General features: G+C 51.3%; 1 protein-coding gene across 5 annotated transcripts in view; it reads right to left on the bottom strand.

The window, feature by feature from the left end:
- The window catches only part of PTPRE (protein tyrosine phosphatase receptor type E), a 160885-nt gene that overhangs the window by 89784 nt on the left and 44316 nt on the right, over window positions 1-26785 (bottom strand). For 2 of the 5 annotated variants that reach the window (XM_053910048.1, XM_053910047.1), the window contains exon 2: window positions 6773-6795. Coding sequence is in view for 2 of the 5 variants with exons in the window: in XM_019424610.2 (XP_019280155.2) it covers window positions 6773-6795; window positions 7068-7187 (143 nt within the window). In the remaining 3 variants the exon portion in view is untranslated. Of the gene's footprint in view, window positions 1-2458; window positions 3220-6772; window positions 6796-7067; window positions 7254-26785 lie in introns of those variants that run through there. The other 3 variants (XM_019424610.2, XM_053910046.1, XM_053910049.1) reach the window with 3 other exon arrangements.

Genomic DNA, 26785 nt, shown 5'->3' with positions numbered 1-26785 from the left:
GGCCCACAGGGGCCACCTGAGGCACACCGGCGGAGGGAACAGACAAAACCTGGGAGGAAGCCGGGCAAGTGTGTGCAAAGAGATTAGAAAACTGAATTTGGTCAGCACATAGCATGTGGAAACACTCGGAACGCTGGCCAAGATCAACTCAACTGAGTGTAAAGTCGTTCCAAAATATAATTATCTACCAGCACGCCGTTTGCCGGACCCGTGGGACATGTCCTCATTTATTGCTGTCCTCTATGCCTCGCATAACTGCAAAAGGATAGTTTTTCATGATGGAAAATGTTGCTTTCTTTTCGGCAGGGCTGCGTCCTCACTGCGGGGGGCGGGAATGAGTGCGGCCCGGCTTTTCGGTTTCAGAGGGAACCTGTGCCCCAGGGCGGGGGCCGCTGCACACGGGCGGGTCCCTTCCCACTGTCCTACCCGCTCACTTCTCCCAGGCGGCCTGGGTCTCTGTCTTCACTTCTTCAAGGCGGAGGTGAGAACGCACGCCCGTGCTGCCTCCAAGGAATCTCGGAGGCCCGAGTGAGGTCGTGAGCCGGAGCTCTGCAAACTGTAAAGTGCTCTACGTGCGTGTGCGTGATTATAAACGGCACAAGGCATTTAACTTATGTGGCAAAACAGGAAATAGATCAAGTCCTGTTTTGGTGAATAATAATTTCCACCAACATGACGATTTTAAAAAATTCATTTCTCAGCAGCAGCAGCAACAACGTGGTAACGGGGTGGCTTTCAACATATTTTTACGTACAGTATTTGAACACAAAACCTCTATCATTGCTGACAGCAGACCAGTCTTGGTGGGGTTGTTTGAGATCAGTTAAACGCCACCAACGTATTTTTAAAAAGTTGTTAGAATCCAATCAGTCCCCATCATAAAAATCACACAAATCCATTTTTTTTTTTTCTGGCTTGTTGCTTATTGCTTGTTTCCACTCAAAACAAGAAGGAAAACTACTCAGAGAATCCGTTACAGGACGGATTTTCGTTCAGCAATTCCACAGAGGGTTTTCCGACATCTTAAATATTTTATACCAAACTCTGTACCATAATAAGCTGTTTAAAAAAGTCACCTCAGAGGGTCAGTCTTCGAACAGAATGGATTTATACTCCTGTTGCCCAGTGTCCCAGTTCATGTGGGGACATCCCCCAGGCCGTGGGACTAAAAGTTGGGGGCCAGCGAGTTCCCGCATCGAATGGGGGTCCGTCCCGGCTCCTAACATTGTGCAGACCTCATTCCCGATTCTGTGGCCCCGGGGGTCTCAGAAATCCCTCTGTAAGTCACACACCCGGGGGGCACCTGGGAGACTCAGTCGGTGAAGCGTCCGACTTCGGCTCAGGTCGTGATCTCGCAGTTCGTGAGTTCGAGCCCCACTTCAGGCTCTGTGCTGACAGCTCAGAGCCTGGAGCCCCCTTCCGATTCTGTGTTTCCCTCTCTCTCTGTCCCCTCCCCTGCTCACGTTCTGTCTCTCCCTCTCTCTCAAAAATAAATAAACATTTAGGGGTGCCTGGGTGGCTAAGTCAGTGAAGCGTCCGACTTCGGCTCAGGTCATGATCTCGCGGTTCGTGGGTTCGAGCCCCGCGAGGGGCTCCGTGCTGACAGCTTGGAGCCTGGAGCCTGCTTTGGATTCTGTGTCTCCCTCTCTCTCTGTCCCCTCCCCTGCTCATGCTCTCTCTCTCTCTCTCTCTGTCTCTCAAAAACAAATAAACATTAAAAAAATATATTTAAAAAAAAGTCATACATCCCAAAAGTTTGATACTCCTCCTGTCCTCTTCCCCGCAGTGTGACCGACGCCACCGTCAGGCAGAGGACGCCGTCTGTTTCCACACCGAAGTGCACAGGCTGGAAAGCCCGGCACACAGAACGCCAGCCCTGCCTCGTGCACCTGATCACAAGCTCCTTGAAGGACCAACTCACTGTCCTGCAGACCAGGTCCTTCCCACGTTCTCACTGTGTCATTTTGAACTAAAATGCCACTGCACAAATCTAGCTGATAAGGCAAGTTAGGAGGGTGGGTCTGATTATAAAAAAAAATAATAATAAAAAAAGGAAACGTCCCATTTAGAATGACTGGGATTCTGACGTGTCACCCAGTCAGCCTGGGGCCCCAACAACAAGTGGAGATTGTTTTCCTAAAAGGTGGACCTCACCATGGATTCCTGGCAGTCGGACAACCCGCCGGCCCTGAGGCAGCCGGCTCTCCACGGCACCGTCCCTGGGCACCACTTGGCCCGGCTGCGGTGGATTAAAACAGTTTCCTGAAGCATAAATCCCAGATTTCCTGCACGGGGCTGGACAAAGCGAACGGAGGCGCTTGCCAAATTTTCCCTTAACGACCGCTTCCTGCTAATACTCTTGCACTGGATTTTTAAACGCCTTAGGAATTATATCACAAACAACCACGGCCTAAATCCCAAGCGACGAGGAAAGTTCCCCTTTCCGGCGCCCCTTTACCTCCGGTCCTACGGGGATGATGCTGGGGAGCCATCCCGGCCCGCGAGAATCCATGGTTTCCTGTCAGCTGGAAAAAGATTTGTGGAAGAATTCCAGCTCTGAACTGGGTCCCCAGGAGCTCAGGGACGAGACACGAGTTTATATAGAAGAGCTGTGTTCCTATTTCCTCTAAGTGGAAACCATGACCGCTTAATATCCATGGCTTTGGCATATGACAAACAATTACCCAGCGGACCCTTTTAGGTGGTACTTCTTGGAAGAATGTTGAAACTTTCCTGGGGGGAGGGGGGTGGAAATGGAAACAAATGAGGGATGAATCCGTTTGTCACCAGCCGGCCCGCAGGCATTCTTCCAACGTGCCGTCACCTTCCAATCTCAGTTACGGGAGAATAACTTCTTCGCGGTTGGGAGAAACACATTTTGCTCGGATAGGAAACCCAGAGGATCCGCTGATGCCAATAAAAACCCAAGAACAGGGCAAAGGCAGGAAATCGAAGTCAAATATCTGAGAAAGTGTTCAAGTCTTGTGAGCTCTGCACATCATACATCACGCTTGTCATTTCTGAAGACGCAGAGCCCAGCAGAGAAACCACCTGCAGAAACGGAGGCCCAGCTGAGGTGGTCAGAAGGCATGTTCCGAGGGGTCCGCCCTGCCTTGCCAAACACAGGCCAGGCCCCCGCACCTCATTTAAAAACCTTCAGATGCTTCTTTTCTTTTCCTGCCCTGGTGGCCATTCCCGCCAACACCGGAGAAGAAAAGGGACTTCGAAGAGAAAAATCACACATACGGAAACTGATAGAGGAGGAAAGATAGATCATTAAAGAGGAGACAGCTAGCGAATGAATACCGCAAGTTAATTTTAAAATAAAATTCACTGTTAATATCAGCACTTTAATTTCATTGCCTTTTATCCCTTTGGTATTTCCAAGAACCAAAGTGAAACAGCCAAGTTACGGTATCATTTAATTTTCCTCACTGGTGGATACCCTTTGGTATAACAAAACAAGACCTCCCAGAGCCTGGAGAAGATATTTAAACCTTAATTACGTGTCTTGCATAAATTCTTAATTCTGACATTCCACTGCATTATTTAAAGACAAGGCAACGGAGACCCACAGAGTCGTAAGCGTTGTCGGGTTGAGGGACTTTGGTCATGTTCAATGGTGGATATGAATTATAGTATTACTTCCCCAGTCTGTATTTACATAGTACAAAAAGGAGAAACAAAAGAAAACCAGGGGGATGGTGGTCATGCTAAAAAGGCCCTTCTTAATCCAGTTTAACAGGGGAAAGTGGACTCTTTTTTTTAAGGCCAGATATTAATATAGAGCGTCTTTTTTTTTTTTTTTAATGAAAAATCAGGCTGTGTGGCTAGAAAAAAAGAACTCCTTTGCTCTCTGTTACAGTCCTGGGACATACATCACTACCCACTTAAATGCCCGCTTGGTATTTTTACTTTTTACTTTTAATTGCAATTTTTTAAAAAGTTTATTCATTTACTTTGAGAGACAGTGTGAGCAGGCAAGGGGCAGAGGGAGAGGGAGAGAGAGAATCCCAAGCAGGCTCCACGATCAGTGCACAGCCCGCTCGAAACCACGACTGTGAAATCATCTGTTAGTCGGATGCCTAACAGACTGAAGCAGTCAGGTGCCCCTTATTTTTATGTTTTTATCTTAAGAGAGAGAGAGAGAGAGAGAGAGAGAGAGAGAGTGCACGCATGTGTGCAGGGGGAGGGGCGGAGGGAGAGAAAGAGAGAGAGAGGGAGGGAGGGAGAGAGAACCTTAAGCAGGGTCCATGCCCAGGGTGGAACCCACGGCGGGGCTCCCTCCCACAATCCTAGGATCACAACCCGAGCCAAAATCAAGATCGGATGCTCAACCTACTGAGCCACCCAGGCGCCCCTAAATGACATCTTTAAACGTTGGAAACAACTGCCATAATTTTGCGATGATGTTAATTACATCAATTTTATTACCTGCTAACTCGGGGTGAGCTCATTTATACATTACAATGACCCCAGGAAGGGACTGACAGCTGAGAGCAGAGGGGGCGCCCGGGGCTCCTGGGTTCACCCAGCAGGTGTCTACTGGGCTCCTGCAGCCACCCCACCACCTGAGCACCATGGCTTGGGACAGTCACCGACCTCAGGGGGCTTGTTCTCTCCTGCCCTGCCCAAAGTGAGCTGTTTATTTAGTTCTAGCTGACTCCAAACCAAATTTCTAAGCCCACAAATTAGAAATAAATTCCTTTCTGTTAGTGGAAATCCTGAAACTCTGGGACAAGACTCAAATGTTTAGCAGTGAATGTTTAGGCTAAGAGAGCCATCCGATGTTCTAACCCTGATGCCCCCAGCAGCAGATTCCAACAAAGGCTTTAAATGAGGTAGCCACCAAAGCAGGGGCTTATGCTTGGAACAGACTTTCCTCACATCGAAGAGAAAATTCCTAAAATAAGCAGCCCTTGTTACCTAACAACTCATAGCTTCCGAGAGCAACCTTTACTTTCCTCCTGGAAGGGAGGTGAAGCGGGGGCTGGGTGGCTCCATCAGTGAAGCATCTGGCTCTTGACTTCGGCCCAAGTCATCTCACAGTTCTTGGGTTTGAGCCCCATGTCGGGCTCTGCGCTGACAGGGGGGAGCCTGCTTAGGAGTCTCTCTTCCTCTCCCTCTCTCTCTGGGCCTCCCCTGCTCACATGTGCTCTGTCTCTCTCTCTCTCTCTCTTTCTCTCACAGAATAAATAAATAAACCTTAAAAAAAAAAGAAAGAAAGAAAGGGAGGTGAACGATGGGACCTGGTTGAGTGACATGGCCAGGGAGTAGGTGGAGTTGCCAAGAGGGCAGGAAACTCTGGAATGGGCAAATGGCAAGACTGGGTTTGGAGGAACCGGTGCGGAGTGAAGAGCCAAGGAGGGTAAAGGTCAGATGTCATAACAAATCATAACCCGGATCTTGTATTTGGGGAGGGGATGAGTCTGTGGGATGAGACCCTCAAATGTTTCATTCCAGCAAGATAGGGAGCCCGTGCTCCTGACGAACAGCATGTTTAATATCCATTGAAACCAATATGGATGAGCCAATGCCTCTCGCTTAGGATTCTGAGGCACTAAGGGACTGAAGACTTCTTGTACGTAAGTCTCTACCCCTGGATATGATTCCAGTAATATTCCCGCTCTTGGAGCCCACTGTTGACTTTTGCTGAAGTAGATCATGCCATCGAAAACTGATTCACATCCGATAATGATGGCATAGAGAAGAGGGTCAACGCAATTAGCTTAGCAGGTGACAAACGGAGCCTTCCCCATTCTCTATCTCGATAAACCGCTGGCTGTATCTGCATTCCTCTGAGACGGGGAGCAAGAGTGCATACAACCCACACGCATTCGATCGCACCGGGACCACCGTAAGCATTTACACCCAGACGGAACACTGCCACGAGACCAAAAGGGGGGGAAGCCAAAGCCAAACAATCGACCCACCGACCTTAGAATAATTCAGGAGGGAGTCAGAGTATTTCATACAAGGTGACGCATGTGAGAAATACAACGTCCTGGCCGCCTACATCCGGTGCACTCACCGAACTTGAGGACACGCACCACCGTGCCCCCAGAGCCACCTGCCCACATACTGCGGCCACTTCAAGAGCTCTTAGATTTTCTTCCCTTGATCTCTTTGGGGGATCTTAACACCAGTAAGTCGACTGAGTAGAACACAAAAAGGCGGTGGTGTTTCCTTCTCTAAGTACTAGGACATCAGGGCCGTGGAACATTGCCTCGATCTCAAAAGGCATAAAACGATGTGACAATGACACTGTTTCTTTCTTTCTTTTTTTTTTAACCCAAAGTGCATTCCAGAAAAGCTCCTTTTCAGCAGTTTCCCCCAAAGCAGATCAATTTAAGAGGCAATTACCATCAATGCAATTACGTGCCTCTGTGTTCCCTAATAGTCATCCAATGTGTTCAGCGAGATAAGGAGAGGCCCTTTGAAAAGTACAGACAAATCAGTGAAAGGAGAGCAGGTTGAAATTGTATTCTCAACAATATAGTTCAGGAGACTGAACAGCAAAGCCAGATTTCAAACACACACACACACACACACACACACACACACACACACACACACTGATGTAACCAAAAGTATGATATGAGCCTCTTCAAGTAGGTTAAGGCGTAACATTCAAATACACCAGCTGATCATACTGGCCCTCTTTCTCTAGAAATAATGCTTCACTAATAATGAAGTCCCATGAAATTCCACACCCCCCTTTTTTTGTTGTTAACTACACATCAGAAAAAAAATGTTTAAGTTTTGTACTCACCCAGGGAAAACGAAGGCTATAGTCTGAAAAAGAAAGGGGGAAAAAAAAGAGAATGAATTAGTTTTCTGGTTACCTGTGTTAGTTAGTTGCTCATTCTAGTCACTTCTTGGTCTACAGCTCTAGTTGGATGTGCTCATTTTTGCTTCGTTGTTGGGGTCTTCTTGAGGCCTCTCTATCTATCTACGTGATGATGACATTTTTTGCTACAGTCATCAGCTTTCACAAAGTGCCCTGCCCCAAGCTCTCCTGTGATCTCTGGTTGTCAGTGTTGGGGGTGGGGGGCGTGGGGGCTGACCTGGATCAGAAGCACTGGGTGTCTAGTCCCCAGCCTGGGAGCCCCCCTCTTCCGAGGCGGTGCCCTCCGTCCCTCTTCCCAGACACTGCCTCTTAAAACCTCCATGGCTTGGCCCCTCATCCAGGTTTTCCAGCTACATCATTATCCAGCCTGCTCACTCCTCAATAATTTAGCTTTTATGTCCTTTTCGTTTTTAACAGCTCATTAGGATATAATTTACATGCCATAAAGTCCACCTGTGTACAATTCAATGGTTTTTAGCATAACCACAGAGTTTTACAGCCACCACCATACCTAAATTTAGAGCATTTTCATCATCTCAACAGAAACCCCACGCCCATTAGTTCATTTTAGCTCTCCAGCCCATCCTCCCCCCACCCCCTCTCCCCTGGCAACCACCAATCTACTTTCTGCATATGGATTTGTCCCTTCTGGACAGTTCATAAAAATGAGATCCTACAGGACGTGGCGTTTTGTGATTTGCTGCTTTTACTTAGTACATTTTTGAGGTCCGTCCATGTTGGAACATGTACCAGTTCTTGGTTCCTTCCTGTGGACGAACACTCTTTCATTTCCCATACACCATATACCGTGCTCTGTCTATCCACTCCTCAGCTGGCCCTCGGGTTCGTGGACATGGCCCTTGGGTTCTTGTGTGAGCGGCTAGTAGGGAAGCCTCACGCTGGAGCTAGAGACCATGAAGAGTTGTCACCATGCATCTGTGCCGTGAGATGTTTCGATCGCCACTATTTTTAAGCAGCTAATGCGGTGCCCGGTGTCTTCCACCAAAATAGAATACTTCTTATCTTAGTCATGGCCAGGCTAGATATTTGACACCAAAGACAGCACTCTCCAGCACACAATCATAACAAGTTGTTGCAGGAATTAAGAAGCTGACCCAGGAAGTAGGTCGAAGTCAAAAAAAAAAAAAAAAAAAAAAAGCAGAAAAAATAGTTCTCCTAATGCTAAGGAATTTTAAATCTAGTTGGGCAAGTCTACAGCTAATGTGATTTTCAGTAGGGAAGACTGAATGCTTCCTCACTAATACTGGGAACAAGGCAAGAATGTCCACATTCACCACTCATATATAACATTGTACTGGTCAACGTAATAAGGCAAGAAAAAGAAATAAAAGACATTGAAACTGGAAAGAAAAAAAAGTAAGACTTCAGCATTCTCAGATGACATGAGCATCCACATAGAAAATTCCAAAGAATCCACCAAAAATCAACTGGGAACCAGTCTGTTGGGTAACATATAAAGTCACAGAGTTCCCAGAGTGCAGCAGGGCCCGACATAACACAAAGCGAATGGCGGGAAGGTGAGGGAGGCACTGATTGTTGGGCCGCTGGTGATCATGGGAGGTGAGGGGAACTGCTTTTCGTAAGAATAATTGTAAGAGTCCCCTCCTTCCAATCCCCTAAGAGAGCCTGGGAAAATGCTGGGGAGAGAGACGTGTGTGTTTGTCTGGGGCCGAGCATGGTGAGAAGCCAGGAGCAGAAAGTGCCCTTGACGGTTCCGCCTTCGTTAGAAATGCTCAAAACTACCTCCCAGTGTAATGTTCAGTCATTTTATCATAAAATAAAACCCAATGATATGCAGAAGCAAAGGTGCAGGCTTGAGTCAAACCACACTGAAAACCACAAGGGAGAAAAGCCAAGAGTGTGTAGAACCAGGCGGGGACCCTGCCCAACGATGGTTAAACAAATGAATAAGCATAATTGACTACATACCAACCAAAAACACACACAACCATTTTGAATTCAGCTTTGAACTCAGGCTGTTTTAGTTTTTAAACTAAGCAAGGATACACGGAACTGTGGGCTGGTCAAGTAGATCACACACTTCATAGCACAAAACCACAACTATCAGTTTCTCAAAGAACAATTAGAACCAAACCCAAGCAACCAGAATACCCTCTCCAGTCAACCCTCGGCACACGAACACTTCCTTCAGCCTAAGGCCCTGATGCAGACTGCAATTCTAATACTGAACACAAGGTCTGAAAAGATGAAACAAGGGCATTTAAAGCTGGGGGTGGGGGAGGTCGGTTCGCGGGAGCAGAGCTGCTCCTCTCGCCAGGAGGGTGTCTCTGAGCTGTTTGCATGGCATCATTCCACACCTGGAAACCTTTCTGGTTGTGGCAGGAATGGTGCCACCCTCCAAACAGGGGAAGGAGAGGAGCCATTGGATTTTGGATCCCGTCCAGGGCCGCTCACGGTGTCTCTCCCGCAGCCCACAGCCAGTCCCACGAAACAGGCCAGGCGAGTCCCATTTGGAAGAAGGGAACACGGAGGCTCGGCGAGCCCCTTGACCAATGTCACACAGAGCAGGGAGGCAGGGAGGCTAACCCAGGGCTGCTGAGACCACTCTTGGCTGGGCCGCACGGGCAAATCCAGCTTACCCTGGAGTTCATTTACCTTTGTTCGCTGGCCGTTGGTTTTTCTTTCTGTGTCTCCGTCCCCAATCCCCCCCGCCAACGAAGCCATAATTCTTTCAGGGCAGGGACAGTCGGCCTTTTCTTTACATTCCTGGCGTCTACCACCAGCTGCCAGCAGGAGGACCCATGAAAGGCATCGGTGGGGCACAAGGCTGCCACAAGCAACTCCCTCAAATCCCTCCGAGCCCCCAGGGAAAGCTGCGGCGAGGTCTGTGTGCGGAAGACCTGGAAAGGCTCAGGCTGGCCGCACACGTCCCGGGCTGGGGGGGGGGGGTGGGGGGGTGGGGAGGGGGGGGAGACGTGCTTCTGTGGGAAGCCTGAGCCAGCGTGACCACGCAAGTGTGGAGGTCTGTCCCTGGGGCGTCCAGACGCGGCCACTCTGCTTCCAGGGCACAGAGGCGGAGGACGCCTGCCAAGCTAGACCCTGGGAAAGAGGAGGTGTGAGGACGAGGGACAGGGGAAATCCACCGAGAAGCGGGGGGGGGGGGAGCCGGGCGGGCGAGGTCAGGAGGGCGGGCACGCCGGCAGGAAGTGGCCCCAGGCTGCAGGGCTCGGTCCTGATCGCTCACGAGATATGGAAAGACCCAGCAACGTTACCGTGTATCCAAACCTCACAAAGAAGAAAATAAAACTGTGACGTTTAGACTCCATCTGCCGGGGCTTCTTCATTTAGGGAAGGAGGTAGAATTATGCTGACTTTGTCCAGCTCTGAGAGGGACGGAGCCGGACAATCGTACCAAACTCAGAGAAAAGTAAAATGTCTTTTGCACACTCACCCTTGGCCCGAAGCATCCTAAACATCCAAGTGGGCGGCCTGTGTGTTGCTGAGGGTGTATTTACAAGCTACTCTTTCACGTGGGCCGGTGGGCAGCAGCCTTTCAAAGCAATTTGGATGCAGGGGTGCCTGGCTGGCTCAGCAGGTTGAGCCTCTGACTTCGGCTCAGGTCACGATCTCGAGGTCCATGAGTTCGAGCCCCGCATCAGGTTCTGTGCTGAGAGCTCAGAACCTGGAACCTGCTTTGGATTCCGTGTCTCCCTCTCTCTCTGCCCCTCCCCCAGTTACGCTCTCTCTCTTTCTCTCTCTCTCAAAAATAAACGTTAAAAAAATTACAACGTTTCCGTTTGTATTTCCACGTGTATAGTCTATCTAAATTGTGAACTTTTATGAAATTTCGCAAAGCAAGGGCACACAAAAAAGCAAACTCGTGCAATCAAACACCATGAATCTGGGCTTGCCGCAGTCTTATCGGCGTGGTCAGACCCCACGGAGAGGACGGCCACCCTGGCCGCATTCTCCTGGATCCCAGGGTTTCCGGAGACAAGGAGTTGTCCCAATCGATCAGCTGTCGGAGCACTTGGCACAGCAGGAGTGTCGCTCACCCTCAGGCACAGCGACTCTCAAGACGAGGAGTAGGGCAATCCATTTAGGCGGGTTGCCCAAAGAGCCTAAAATCCACTTACAAAGGAGCAAACGACGGAAACCGCATCACCTATGCGGTGAGCAGCGCAAGTGCAGGGCGCCCTGGCCGTGGCACGTCGGCTGCCTCCGCATCCCGTCAAGGAACAAGTGCACTCTGCCTCCACGCGGCAACTCACGCCATGGGACACCGTGCAAAATGCTCCCGAATCACCTGGGCTGCAGATTCTACCTGAGATCAGACGCTGACAGAGTATCACGGTCTCCTTGCCTACCTTCCTTCCAGGCATCCGCAGAGCTGTTAATTTCTGTATTTTGTAACCTACAAAAGAGAGGCTGAGAAGGGCTGCTGACCTCACCCGAGGCGGGAAACCTCCCTGAATGACGAGCTGGGGAGAATCCATGATATTCTGCCCACCCCACAGCAAGCCGCCTTGAAGAGGTGAGAGCAGGGGTCCTTCAAACAATGTTGCTAAGGCTGGAGAAAAGATCTGTCTTCCCAACCAGTTTTGCCAATCTGTGACCAACGAGCTGGACTTCTAAATATCCGGCAAATTTTAAAAATGATTCAGGGACAGCTGCTCAGCAAAGACCCACGTGCGTCCCTGCCTGCTTCTTGACACTGTTTCTGAAGCTGGATCCCCAGTCTCCCAACTGCACAGAAGGGCACCTCCCTAATTACCCCACAGTTGGGGGAGGGGCCTCTTTGGATTGGAAAACTATGCCCATTAGCAAGCCAATGACTCCATATTGACAAGTTCAAACGGCTGCTGGCTTCTGAACATCCATGCTCCTCTCTGCCATTATCCTGTGGGAACACAGGACTTTTTGTTTCCTTCTGAGGCACAGGGTGCTCTCCCAGCCCCAGCCTGGAGGGTGGCCCCGCCTGTGCTCCCCTCCCACGGGCCACGTGTGCAGGTTTAGAACAGGCACGTGCCCCTCCCTCTGCCCGGAGCCAGCACGAACCTGGCTGTGGCAGGTGCAGGATGGCACCTGGTCCTTCTGCCCACCTCTTCACCGGCCCACCTCTTGCATTCGGCACAAACGATTCTCAAATAGTGACATTCGTCAATGTCATACTTTAAAAGCCTTTGCCCCAGAAGTAGCATCTTGGTGAAGGTTCTTGTGCTCGAGGGCTAGGACAGTGTGAAAACATCCTTGGAGAAAGTGTCCACTGTAATGACAGGTAGTCCACACCAGAGATCCCGTCAAGTGCACACAGGGATCACTGAAGTCTCTCAATGCTCCCATACAGAGTCTGGTTTAGACCTACTTTGCAGATGGGAAGACTGAGGCCCAGAGAGATTAAGTAACTTGCCACCGGGCATCCCACGACCAGGCGGTGCAGTGGGACTCGGGACCTGGGCACAGGCTTCCTGGAGCTCCCAGGGAACTAAACCAGCTGCACTAGGGACTTAAAGACAAAAGGGCTCTCTGCCTGGACTGTGGAGCTTACCCAGGCTGTGGGGTTTGTCCACGTCCCCAGGTCATTCTACAGCTGTGTGGCCCAACTGGGGCTCTGAGCAGGGCTGGGCACCCACAGCATGCTCAGCCTCTACCTGGGCCCTGAAGGCGAGAGGAAGGTGCTCACCTTGGGACCCTCCCTCCCCTCCTCCACTCACCCCCTAGCCAGCACCGGGTGGTAGGTTGACTGCCCTCATGCGCGTCTGCTTCCATGAACCTCTTTTTCTCTAACTGTGTGGATTTTGAGCATGGAAGCGGAGGTGAGGAGACAGGGCTCCCCAAATACACCTGTTCCCACATGCCCTCCCCTCCCCCAGCCAGCCCACCTGGAAGAATTTGAGGGACCAAAACAGGCGTCTGAGACTCAGCCTCCGAGCCCCCCACTTCCCCTGGATGCTCACTCCCACCCGCGTCCAAAATCCAGTCCTGACACCAGGGGTCCAGCTTCCCCCGGCAGGGGGGGGGGCATTACCCAGGGCTCCCAGCTCCCCAGGTGTGGGAGGTACGGATTTCACATTTTCCTTCAAAAAATTTCATGAGGGAAAAAAGTCGCTCTTGGTGGAAATGTACTGGCCTCTCAAACCCACACGACCCCTGTTCTATAAATGATGGCTCTTTCTATTCTGCAATCGTGTACGAATGAAAATTTCTAATAGATGGAGAAAACCTGGGAACCCTTGGCTTGTCAGCAGGTGGCACTGGTTCAGCCTCCAGGAGGCCTGCTACGTCATACTGGGGTCATCTGTGAGTGTGCCCCTCCCTCGCTCCGATTTTAGTCACACATCGAGCTGCCCTTACTCCACCATTCTCTTCACAGGAAACAGGGTCTCACCTTGAGCCTCGGCCCCAGAGACCTCTCATTCCCTGGCTGCTGGCTCCTGACCCCCCCCCACCCCACCCCATGTGGATACAGTAAAACAAGTCATGCTCAGCCACGTTCCCAGACAATGCTGACCAGTTCCCTTCCCCACCCTTGTGGACCCCAGGGTTCTGGTCTGTGAAGTGGGCTCTGCACCCAGGGAAACCCGGGCTCCTCACGTCGGGTCCGGGCTTGCTGTCTAGAAACAGCAAACATCAGCATCTTTTTTTCCAGTTTGCAGGAAAAAAAAAAAAAAAAATCAGTAGGTTAATCCAATCACTTTCCTTTTTCCACTACCGCTTGCTTACTGGCAATAGAAGGACTGAAATATAAATTAACCATCAGTGGGAAAATGGGGACCAGCCAATCCCAGTGGCTCTCTGGGCCTGTTTTGGGGGCCTCACGAGCTTAGAGGTATCCTTCGATGTGCACACGCAAGGCCGTGTCTTTCCTAGCGAACGCGGAGAGGAATAGCCCACGCGCTTAGAGCCGTGACTGGCCCAGGGGAGGCATCCACACCGAATGGGGGGATGAATTTCACGGTATTCGGAAGGAGGACCGAAGGACACAGGGACGATAAACCTGCACCTGCCCACGCATGTCTGAGGACCATCCTCATCATCCAGGTGATGCTGTAGGTCGAGTTGGACCCTCAAGTCGGTGCTAGAGGCCAGGTGTATCTGCCAAGTGCCGGCAGAGAACGGAAAGTTCCACAGACCACCTCTGAACACGACTAAATGTGTCTGCCAGCTGGGCGAGGCAGGGAAGAAGGTGGGACTGAGAACCGGCTCAGAGAGGGAGCGAACCTCATCCGAGCACTGCCTCCCCTGCGGGCCCCGTGCTTCTCGCTCTCCGCTGCCAGAGCCTTGATCGCATGTGACCTGACGCTGTTTCTCCTGCCTCGGGCAGGGTGGATGGAGTCCGCAGGGCTCCCTGAAAGCAAGGCCTGTTTCCCTCCTCCCCCTGCCTCCAGCCTGTGAAAGGTACTGCCGATGGGCTTACTGGGTGCACGACGCTAATGGCAACTGAAAACCGGATCGGATTCAAAAGATGTTGTTCTTGGTCTAATTAAGGTCCGGTGAGCCTCAAAGAAAACGATTTATCTCTAATATCTGGATCGTTAACGGATGTTTGCAGGTGCTAATTTTTAGAATGCCAGTTTCGAAGGCCCCTGCCTTTCACCAAGGGGCCCCAGGCTTGTGATCAGCCTTAACCGCCAAGGCTTTGGCTGATGACCCTCACGCTCAGCTGTGAACAGCAGCGAGCTGCGGAGGCCTGGGCAAGGCGAGATTTCCCAAGGCAGAGTAAGGGATGAGCCGTAGCGTTAAATAACTCTTCAGGAGGCCCATTATTCCCGTGGACCCAGAATGAGAGGCAACTTATAACGCGCTTCTTAATTTTAAATTATCTATTGTTGCTGTTAATTAAAATGCTAGCTACTACCCGTCCTATACAAATGGCAAAGGGACCAGCAAAACATGCCAGTTCACCAGTGTTAACAAACACAGTTTTATTATCATATAAGAAGAGCTACCGTTCACGAATAGAGAGAAGAGCGTTTTTCCCATCAGACTGGTAGGGATTGGAAGGGGGGAATGTGCCGGAAAACCACCGTCTGGAGAGCGTCACAGAGCTTGGAAGTTTCCGGGGAAGAGCTCCAGCAAGCCACCCACACGCGGTTCATGGGCACGGGCACCCTCCTTCTCCAGGGGGCCCCTTCCCACTTCTAACATCAAACCCCCCTTTCGCAGCCCCGCCAAAGTCACACGGCGCTTCCTCTCCACGGTGTCCGGAGCAGGAACCTTCCAGAGACGCCTCCCCCACACGAAACTGTTTCCACTGTCCTCTAGACACATCGTGGTCTCCCCGTCCCCCACTCTCCTCACGCTGCCCCGGCCCGGCAAGCGTTCCATCTCAGCCCAAACAGCCAGGAGCTCATCATACCCACACCGTCCTCGACACCTCGTCCGAGCCTCCGGGCTCCCCTGAGTTTGTCCCTCCTGGCCGCCGTCCTCCGCTGCCCCATCCGCCTCGGTCTTCCTGCTCCAACCACACTTGCACAGCCGCATAATATCGGTGGGCAGTGGATCAGGACTAAGTCGGACCACCTCTCCGCTGCCCTACGGTGCGGGCAGGCACAGTCCACCGAAGGTTACCCATGACAACAGCAAGGTGCACACACTCACCCAAAGATACATAACCTGTAGCTAGTTTGGTGCTTTCTGCTGGGAAATCCTGTCATCTCTACCTTGAACTTCTTACGTGAACAATTCTACGCACATATCAGCAACTCAGAAAATACCAGTTGGGTCCATGAATAAATGCACCTACACCAGTGGCTACCGTTCGTGGGGTATCTACTATGGGCTTGTGCTGTGCCAAATGCAGAAGGTCTAGGGATCAAAACAGACACACAGGCAAACAAAACACAAGCATAGGAGCTCTAGGTCACCCCCTCTGGAATTCCCAAAGACTGGCTTATAATCAGATCACTGATATGCAGGGGTGAGTTCTATGACCACAGCTAGCCTGGGGGCTTTGAAACGTGGAAGCAATGGAATCTAACCTGTGTTTGGCCAAAGTCAGGGCATCTTCCTCAGGAATGAGATTCCCAGGCAGACAGGGAAGCCAGAGAGTACATGGAACATTCTGGAAATGGCAAATAATTTAAATCCTGGCTTTGAACTTGGAACAAGTCACTTAACCTTTTTGAGCCTTACCCTCCTCACCTGGGAAATAGGAATAATAATCCTCACTGTGCTGGGCAAATAAGAGAGGTAATCCACGCGAGGGACCCGGCGCTGAACTCGGTATACAGAAGATATCCAATAAATCACAAGTACGGGTCTGGAATGTGAGGTGTGCTGGGCCTGGGATGCTGCAAAGGCGTTTGGATTCGGGCAGAAGCTGCAAGGGGGCTGCAGACGGCTGTAAGCCTGGACATCCCTCTCTCTGCCAAAAGGAAGGCCACTGTGGTGGCTGCACAGGGGAGAAAGACTGAGCGTGGACAGTGGATCTGTGAATAAAATATGGAGGCCACGCTGAGTCCAGGGGAGGGATGGGGAGGTGCCCCTGGGGCGGCGGCAGGAGGGATGGAGTTGGGGATAGGTGGCTATTTAAAGATCAAGGGGGCTGAGCCCACCAGTCTTACAGAATGTAGAGGAAGGAAGAAATCAAGGGAGACCTAGGCCTGACTTGGGGCCTGGGTAAAGGGCTGGGCCATTCCTCAAGACGGGGTCCTAGTCTCAGAGTTCCCAGGAAGTGAGTTATGTGGGCGTCCCGCACAGACACCAGAGGAGGCTGCTGAGAGACTCAAAAAATATATTAGCATCATAATAAAAGGAGAAGAACCACTCTAAAAATGGCACAATTCTTTTCCAGGAACCTGATATCCGGAGCAGAAAAGATGTTAGCTATCCCTAGAAAGACTTTTTTTTTTTTTAATTTTGTTTGTAATGTTTATTTCTTTTTGAGAGGGAGAGAGAGAGAGAGAGAGAGAGAGAGAGAGAGCATGAGTGGGGGAGGGGAGGGGAGAGAGAGGGAGACACAGAATCCGAAGCGGGCTCCAGGCTCTGAGCTGTCAGCACAGGGCCCGGCGCGGGGCTGGAACTCGTGAACGGCGAGATCATGACCTGAGCCGAAGTTGGAGGCTTAACCAACTGAGCCACCCAGGCAGCCCTCCCCGCCAAAAAAAGACTTTGAAAAGCAATAAACCAAGTGAGGAAAGATCGGTTCATCAACCAGTTATTTTGCCCAAATAACGACAAAAAGAAAGAACAACAAAAAATTTCAAAAAACACACCAAAACCCTGAAATATTTTACTTTAATAACTTCCCCCAACCAAACTGTCAGATCTGACCCATTAAACCAGGTCAGTACTACGAATCCATGTAACGTGCGCAGAGCAAAGGCTAGCTTTAAAACATGGTGAGGGGGCGCCTGGGGGGCTCAGTCGGTTAAGCGTCTGACTTCGGCTCAGGTCACGATCTCGTGGTTCATGGGTTCAAGCCCCACGTCGGGCTCAGCGCTGACAGCTCGGAGCCTGGAGCCTGCTTCGGATTCTGTGCCTCCCTCTCTCTCTCTGCCCCTATCCCGCTCACTCTCTCTCTCTCTCTCTCTCTCTGTCTCCCTCTCTCAAAAACAAATCAACATTAAAAAAATTTTAAAGAATGTGAGGTGGCAAAGACTACCTTAAGCATCGATATAGCATCTTAAAGTTGAAAGACTAATTATCTCCATCTAGTGCCGAGTTCGTAACGAAAGGTGAGCTTTTGGAGACTTCATACATCACTGAGCTATTAACTAAACTGTCTCCAGGCTTCTGCATATACTCTGCTGAGGACAAGCACCTATCTCCCCCCGCTGCCGCCACTGAGAAAGTTCCGTGAACTTGTAATGAATCCCTCCTCCACATCGAAGAACACTGCAGTATTCACTCGGAAACAAGAACAGCATTATAGCACAAATATGCCTCACCCCATTCTGGAACAATGCGCCGTAACAGAAGTGTGATGTCGGACCTAGAAAGGTCTACCTAGAAAGGTCAGCCCTCCTCTTCCACGGGGAGGCAGTGCGTCCGTCGTTCTCAGGAAAAAGTTTTCGTTGTTTGTTTGTTTTTTTCTTTACGGCTCACGGAATCATCCTAAAACGCACGGGATTGAGTTGCTTCCGCAAACAGCCTGCGTAGGGTCAGGCATTTGGGCCAACGTGGAGATGTCAGAGGCTGGAGGGAGAGCTGAACTAGGATGTCTGCACACTTTGCAGGGACCCCTGGGGCCTCACCTGCTTCGTGCGTGGCTGGTGGTCTGTCCTGTAGCCCAGGTCCGAAGGGAGGGAGGGAGACCCAGTGTGTGTGTTCCCCTGGCCAGAGCCCTGCACACCATCGCAGTGGAAGGGTGGGTGACCTTGGGCGGGCCTCTACACAGGAGGTCACGGGCAGCTTCAGACGATGGTCCGAGGACACAGCATCGTATGAGCGAGCTTGCGAACCGTGAACGAGAGACGGTGAGGTCCAGAGAAGGGGCAGTTCTGGTAAGGACAGAAAGTCCAGGGCCATCCCCTGGGGATGGCAGGGGGGTGGGGCCACAGCACAGGGGTCAGAATGGCACTGACGATCCGAAGGCACAACACTGGACATTCCTCACACGGGAGCCCATCTATCCTCATAAGGACCTTGAAGCAAGTTGCAGGAAGTCGAGTGCCCAGGAAGAGCGAGGGCCTGAAACAAAACCCAGCAGGATGCGTGCCTTCTGCCCCTGGGCGAGAATGCCCCCAACATTAGGAAAACCCCATACTCCCGGTGCCCAGGCCAGAAGTTACTTCCTCGGGAGACAAGCTGTGTGCAGAGGAGTGCTCCCCCAGGACCACGGTGGAGGAAGTGGTCATGACCCAGCGACCAGAGGAAGGACACTTGCAGTGAAGCTTCCTCATGGTCAAGAAGCACCACTTCCTGGGGCGCCCGGGTGGCTCAGTCAGTTGAGCGTCCGACTTCGGCTCAGGTCATGATCTCACGGCTCGGGAGTTCGAGCCCCGCGTCGGGCTCTGGGCTGACAGCTCAGAGCCTGGAGCCTGCTTGGGATTCTGTGTCTCCCTCTCTCTCTGCCCCTCCCCCGCTCACACTCTGTCTCTCTCTCTCTCTCTCAAAAATAATAAATGAACATTAAAAAAAAAGTTGTTTAAACGCGCCATTTCCTTAAAAAGCCAACGGTTTATCTGGTGTGTCCTGTGAGGACCCCGAGATGTTATTTTCCCCCTAACCCTAAACTCAGCTCTAAGGTTCACGAGCAAATGCAAAGGAAGTCTGGCTCATTGAAAGCAGGGCTGGTTTCTGCAAAGGTAAGATCTCTGGAAGGTGAGTTTGGGAAAACTGCACCGAGCTGGACATCCGCACTCGGCAGGAGCCTAAGGGAGCACTGATGGAAACCCCACGGTCTGGCCATCCCAGCAGGGGTCCCGGCCAGCCTTCTGGAGACACCCGCCCTCCTGGCCCACATCTCTGGCCAGTTGAGAGCTGCGAGTCTCATTGCAGAGCCACCGTATTTCCGACAAGTGTCCTTCCGCTTCGACCAGACTGGAAATCACGGGCTCTTGAGGGTTGGCCCGAGAATCACCTTGCATTCGCCTCACGACTGGATGGGAACCTGCGTACCCAGGTGTTCATTCCGTCAAGAGAACCGAAACGCACCGTAGCCATGACGACAGCAAGGCCACGGCTACCGCACACGGGCTCTCCTGCCACACACACCAGGCAGACAATCATCTCCAAGCTCTTGTCACGGGAGGGGGGTGGGGGGGGCTGGGAATGACCCTCCCCACCTCACAGAGAGGACACAGAAACTCCAACGACGGAGGTGACATCCTTGAAGTCCACGTCAAACCTTGTTCCCACCCCAAGTCTGTTATTCCAACACCTGTGCTCCAACCGTTCCCCGGTCCCTCGGCCTGGGCGGGACTCCCTGTGCCCACGAGGGTCCCTCTGTATGGCAGACGTCAGTGGGGTGCGAATGTCTGCACGCGCCCCAGAGGTGTGGTGAGTGCCACATCAGCAAGGCGAACAGAGCCCACAGCTCGTGCCAGACGGGCAATCTCTGTGACACTCCAGTTCTGTGTGATATACTGGCAGGCCCTCCGCGTGTGACAAGGGACACAGAGCTCTTCGCTGCTGTGTGTTAGACGGTGAGCCCTCCATGCTTGTGTCACAGATAGGGGACAGGATGATGACTCAGTCGCTTTTGCTACCACAATTAGTTTTAATGACATAGAAACCTATCTATCCAACCACTAGCCCCAGATAAGTTTCACCAGGGGTGGGGTGGGGGGAGAGAATGGTTTATTTCTGAAGTGACTAATTATTCAAAATATTCATAATTAAAATGAAATGTCCTTTCTCCAACACACGATTCCTCTAACAAGAACAGGAACGTCATCCGCCTAAAATCTTCAGCAACGAGGGGAAAATGTTCACAAAAGCAGCTATAATGAAAACTTCAGCGTCCATTGGTAAACTTAGCCCACTGTGGGGTTAATGAAAAAATAGTTAGAATAATCAAGCTTTTGAGTGTAGAATAAAGAGTTTGCGGGCGACATCCTTGCATCTGAAGCTATATAATATGTAATCGGGTGACAGAGGATATTTACGGAATGTCTGCTACGTTTGATGCATTTGTACAACAAAGTACAACACATCAGTTGTGGATGGTGGTGAGGGGACCCGCCCCCACCGGCCGGTGAGGGGGCGGGGACAGGCAATGAGGGTACAAAAGATCAGCAGTTTTAAAGGGTGGAAATCCAGCCCTGGGTGGTCAGAGACCAGGAGGAGAGCTTGCTCTGGTTCCAAGGAATTCTGCAAATGCAGACCTTTCATTTGCAAAGCGATGGTTATTGTGATGGAGTCCCTCACTGTCCTTGCATCTCAAGGGCCAGCTCTGAGGCCCAGGGTACTCTGGGTGCCCTGTAACAGCTGGGTTCCTGAAGGCCCTTGGAGGACAGGGTCCCCAAGAGCCCCTTTGTGAAGTGGCCCCCTACCCTTCACATCTCCGTGGACTTTGTGTGTGCTGAATTTCCTGACCATTGAGAGCTGGGGAAACACCTTGGTTACACGCTATTCTTTGCGTGTGTGTGTGTGTGTGTGTGTGTGTAAGTTCCTCTATGAAAAAGCAAATAACTGGGGCACGTGGGTGGCTCAGTCGGTTGAGCTTCCAACTTTGGCTCAGGTCATGATCTCATGGTTCATGAGTTCGAGCCCCACGTCGGGCTCTGTGCTGACAGCTCAGAGCCTGGAGCCTGCTTCGGATTCTGTGCCTCCCTCTCTCTCTGCCCCTCCCCGGCTCATACTCTGTCTCTCTCTCTCTCTCTCAAAAATAACTTTAAAAAAAAAAAAACATTAAAAAAAGAACAAAAACCTGAAATGCTTTGATCATTCATGTCGAAGTTGCAAACTCATCCAAATTCTGAAGTTTCCAGGCAGGTGAAGAGAAGAGACCGCCATGCCTCCCTAACTCGGGCAGCCCCACAAGGCTCCGGGCTCTGGATCCGACCCCCATGAGCCCTTGGAGCAAAACTCTGCGCTCACAAACCAGAACGAGCACAGTTGCACAAAGCACCCACGGCGTGTGTCAACGGCTCACTCGGCTTTTGATTAATCAGAGTTTACACTCACACTGATCCTACAGACATGTGATTTGATAGCAGAAAAGGCTCCCAGCCTGAATCCTTCCTCTACAGATGCCGATGCCACAGGACACTTGCATGTACATCACCTCCACCCTCACAGACACATGCGAGCCATCGGGGGCGTCAAAAACCAAGCAAAGGAAGGACTCCCTCCTGTCACCCCAGGCCCTATGCCCTTTTGTTCTAGGTTGTAAAGAAACCGAGAAAGAGAACTCACTCAATCCTAATGGCGACGCATTAGCTCTCCATACTTAATTTATAGCCTCGGGAAAGTATTTTTTAATTAAGGGATTCAAACATGCTATGGAGATAAAAAGGTGATTTCTTCATCTTCTGGCAGAAAAAAAAAAATGGTTGCAAACCCCATCAACTGAATTACTCAGGCTTTCAAAAGAGAGTTGCCTTCGAATCTAGCTCCGGGAAAGTGTTTATATTTCCTGAAAAACTGGGAACATTCTTTTAATCTGACCAGAACAATACAAGCCATTGTGTTTTCATTTTTGCCTCGTCAGCCAGGAAGTTTCGGACCGAATTTTAAGGCACAGTTGCAATCACATCTTATCTCCAGGGAAAGGGAGCTGGTATTTATCGGATGCCTACTTGTGCAAGGCGCTCCCACAAAGTATTTTTAATTGAATGCTTGTAACCGCCCCGTTATTATGATTCCACGTTCATGGAGTAGAACACAGGGGGTGATGAGGAAGAACCCCGGAGCTCAGTCATTCAGCTAGCACGCGGATGAAAAGCACAGAGTATCAAGACATAACAAGGGTCATGCCAGCCTGCAGGCCGGAAACGGCAGAAGCTTCCAGGCACCGGCCGAGGGCTCCCAGGACGTTAGAGGCAGGATTCATCGGTGGCCAGGATGGACAAGCATGTTGTTGGGCAGAGCCCGGGGCTGGAAGGGGACCGTCTGTTGAGACAGCTGTGCCTTCACATCAGGTCCCCGCCGGTGGCTGCCGGGGAAGGTGACTTTGGAAAACCTACCTCCCCTCACACCTACTAGCGACTTCTCTTTATTGTCCTGACTTGTTTGCTCGAGCCCAGAGTGCACAGGACCTCAGCATTCACAAGACCCCCCAACGCAGAGGCCGCATGACCCTGCTGAACTCCGTTACGGTGAGGCTTACATGATTGATTTACCCCGTGGCAATGCCTTCCCGAGCACGCACAGTACGGGTGAGCCGGTCATCGGCGGAGTGTGGTCTTCTAGGACTGGCCTACTCAGACACCTCTGTGACCCATATGGGACACACAGGCTTCCATAAGAGCATGCTGGGATGCACTCGAAGCCAAGCCATTGACAGTCATCGAAGATCTACACAGCTCCTTGTGTATCGTCGGTATTCAAGAAACCTTAAAACAAAATGGACTTTACACCCTCCATGATTCCATTTACACAGAGTTCAGAAGCAGACAAACAGAATGAATGAATGTATGGTGTTAGAAGTGGGGACAGTAGATGTCCCTGGAAGGGACTGGAAGAGAGCACCAGGAGGCTGGGGTGGGGGCCTGGGCATGCGGCATTCCTTCACTCAGGTGCTGGTTACACAGCTGGGTCACTTTGTGGGAATCTGAGGCGTATACATTAAAAAAAATTTTTTTTTAACATTGATTCATTTTTGAGAGACAGAGAGAGACAGAGCGCAAGTCAAGTCGGGGAGGGGCAGGGACAGAAGGAGACACAGAATCCGAAGCAGGCTCCGGGCTCTGAGCTGTCAGCCCGACGTGGGGCTCTAACCCATGAACTGCGAGATCATGACCTGAGCTGAAGTCGGACGCTTCACCGACTGGGCCCCCCAGGCGCCACTCAAGGTGTATACATTTAAAGCTTACGTGCACTTCTAAGTTTTAACTTGATCGACTGTTTTGGATGATGGCTGGAATTGCTTTTTATCCTGTATAAAGAAACAGACAAATTAACTAATTTGTCTTTAAAAAGTCAACTGAGGAATATTCTTGCATCATGCACTCCTCACACAACAGGGCGACAGACGACCGACCGTCAGCGTCAACAGACTTAAGGCTGGAAAAGGAACCGTGCCGCTGGCCTGACCTTGCCCTGGGAGTGTCTGTTCCTTTGCCACCGAAAGCCTGATTTCCAACAAAACAAGTTTGTGTACCTTTAGGCATGAAACTCTGTTTAAAAATAATTTTCTGGGGGCGCCTGGGTGGCTCAGTCGGTTAAGCATACAACTCTCGGTTTCAGTTCCGGTCGTGATCTCATGGTTTCGTGAGGGGCTTTGCACTGAGAGTTCAGAGCCTGCTTAGGGTTCTCTTTCTCTCCCTGTCTCCCTGCACCTCCCCTACCTGTGCTGTCTCAGTCTCTCTGAAAATAAATAAACTGAAAAAAATTTTTTTAAATAAATTTAAAAAATCATTTTCTGATTTTTTACCATTTCCTTTTCAAAAAGGAATAGGGATCTCCAATTTGCACTTCAATCTTTCTTAAGATGTTGGTCATATGGATGCCCTTGAGCCTTCAGCTACGGAAGGATTGCCTCTCACGGCCGTGACCTGGGCACTGCCGTCAGGGCGTGAGGATGTGGGGTCTGACCCGTCTTGGTCTTCCTACCAGACAAAGAACCGGGCTGCTGGCCTTGCTTTCTGAGCCATGGGGTTTCCACTTACAGAACGAGAGACGTCTGCCTTTACCCCGGGGTGGTGCGTGGGGTGACCACTCTGCCCCGCTTTGCCCAAGACTGTCCAGCCTCACGCTGAACCCCCCGCGTGCCGACCAACCCCGGAATGCCCGGCAAAGGGAGAGGCTGGTCGCCCCGTGGCGCTGTGGGATGTGCACGGTGACCTTCCTAACAGGCGCCCTCTCTGGGGTCCGGCACACGTCACGTGCTCAACAAATACGGACGTTTTAGCATTACCACGACCACAGCCTTCTCCAGGAGGCTGGTGTGCATGTGTTTGGCTGTGGTATCTGTCCGAGGAAGCTCCCGCTGTCCCATCTGACCCACCCAGAAACATAAGTGATCGGACCTTTGAGCAAGTCTCCAAGTCTCTCCGGGACACGAGCGTCCAAGGTCCCTGCACTCCTGCCGAGGGGCTGTGCGGAGATCTGAGGCAGCGAGTCCATCCGACTGTAGACCCGGTGCGTCTGGCCTCCCGAGCTTCCCCTGCTCGTGTCCCAATGAGGACGGGACGTCCACCCGCTTCTGGGGGCTGTTGGAGGTGGAGTAAAGACCGGTGTGTCGGCTCATGCTGCGTTCACCGCCCCGTTCGATGCCTGTGGCGTCCATACCCAACCGGGGACACCCGCAGACCACTGGGGAGACCAGTGACCGCACGGAAGCCTCCGGGGGCCCGGGGACCTCGGCAAGAAAGCCGGGAGGGAGGTGGTGCAGGCAAAGGGGCCAGTGCAGCAAAAACAGCGCGGGTGTGCGGCCGCTGCCCGTGAATTCAGCACCTGCTGTCCTGAACGGGACACGGTGCGAGGCCGTGGGACCCTGCGCTCGCCTGGGTCTGAGGAGCGGGGGCTCCAGGCTCAGCGCCTCGCCGCACCTGAGGAGGGGTCCCCGAACTTAGCTGAAATGAAGCCAGCTGCGTTCCTTACGTTTGGCCACTCACATACATTTATATTTACGCTCTAACACAAACCAGGAGAGGAATATAAAACAAAATCATTTAGGGGCGCCTGGGTGGCGCGATCTGTTAAGCATCCGACTCTTGACGTCAGCTCAGGTCACGATCTCGTGGTTCGAGAGTTCGAGCCCCCATGTCGGGCTGGACCCTGTCAGCACAGAGCCTGCTTGGGACTCTCTCTCACCCCCTCTCTCTCTGCCCCTCCCCCACATGCCCTCTCTCTGTCTCTCTCTCTCTCTCTCAATCTCAAAATAAATAAATAAGCTTTAAAAAATCATTGATATATTTTTGTTCTAATATAAACTGTAAAAGGAATGCAAAGGGGAATCACGATTTCTTCCTATTTTCAGGGAAGGCAAGCACTTCTGATTAGGATCTGGCTCTCGTCTACCGCAAATACCGGGCAAGGTGTGGGGAGACCACGGTTTGTAACAGAAAAACCCCCCAAACTCCTGGCAGAGTGGACGTATCCAATCCACGCTTTTTTCACATTTCCACAGGGACGTAAACCAATTTAAGTACTTAAAACAGCCACAGAAAAAAGATCCTTGCCACTCCCGTGACGTTTGGAATGATAACATTTAGGGGATCGGCAACTATTTCCTGCCGTTTGATGAGCATAAACTTTCATATGGAAGTTAAGATTAAAGAAGCTTCTGAAGAAGTCAAACCCACCCGCTGCAGTAGTGACCTACCTATTAAGGAAACGCATCTTAGACCGAATTTCGGAAGCAGAACGCAGGCTCTTCGGAAGGTTCTGAGAACCTGGGACGAGAGGCATTTAAAGCCCAAACGTGTTCACGGCATCTCGGTGTGAGAACGCAGGAAAGGCTGGCTGGCTGCACCTGTCATTTAGTTCCAGGGTGAGCCAGGGAACCCCCCACGCGTCCAGCAAAATGCTGACATCCGGGAGACTGCGGACAAGCCCGTGTTCTGAAAATTATACAACCGACCGTGAGTGCCCGGTGGGAAGGAAACTCTTCGTGGCACTCACTGGTGCAGACGCGTTTTTAAAAATCATGACTTGAACAGGGCTCACGGGCCCCAAAGTGACATTCCCGAGCGTCAGCAACCTGTACCTTCGCGAGAAGAATTAATCGCCGTACAACGCGGGCACCCTCGGAAAGAGGAAAGAATCGCCGAGGCACTTAGGTTTCTTAATAAAGAAGTCAATCTTTCCCTTAAAATTGAGAATTGTCCACAGTTGGCCAAGGGCTGAAAAAATGGAATTAAGAGCTTCATTAATTCTTAGAGACAGCTAGAAGCATCATCTATCAAAATACATTCGTGGACGTTTAAATTCAATAGAAGAAAAGGATACCTTGCAGCCAGAGCGGGCGATGGGCTGCAGTTACACTGGGTTCCGCTTCAAATAATTAATTTTGCAAGGAGGGGGGTCTCGGCAGCAAAGAGGCTGACGACACCAGATTTTAAGACCTAGGGGTCAATGCTAACCCTGACTCTTGCTTTACCAAAGGAAAACTGAACACTTTCACCAAGGGATGGAAACTTAGATGAAAGGTATGAGGCCCAGTATCTCCTCCAGGAGGGAGATGCCATCCCTCTCTCTCGGGCACAGAGGGACAGGGCAGCTTGGAGACGGATGCTCGGCCCAGAGCACAGTCTCCTTCCTTCTCTGTGCACAGCTTGTGGCTTTCCCGGAAGGCGAGCACGTGTTGTGCTCAGCACCAGGGCCGGCGGCCACACACGCCTGCAGGTCACCCCCGGCCCTGTGGCTTCTACGAGAGGCAGGACAACACTCCACTGCACT

Source organism: Panthera pardus, unplaced genomic scaffold (genome assembly GCF_024362965.1).
Source record: "Panthera pardus isolate Hobbes unplaced genomic scaffold, ASM2436296v1 HiC_scaffold_22, whole genome shotgun sequence".
NCBI lineage: Eukaryota > Metazoa > Chordata > Mammalia > Carnivora > Felidae > Panthera > Panthera pardus.
This window is presented reverse-complemented; position numbering and strand designations above follow the sequence as displayed.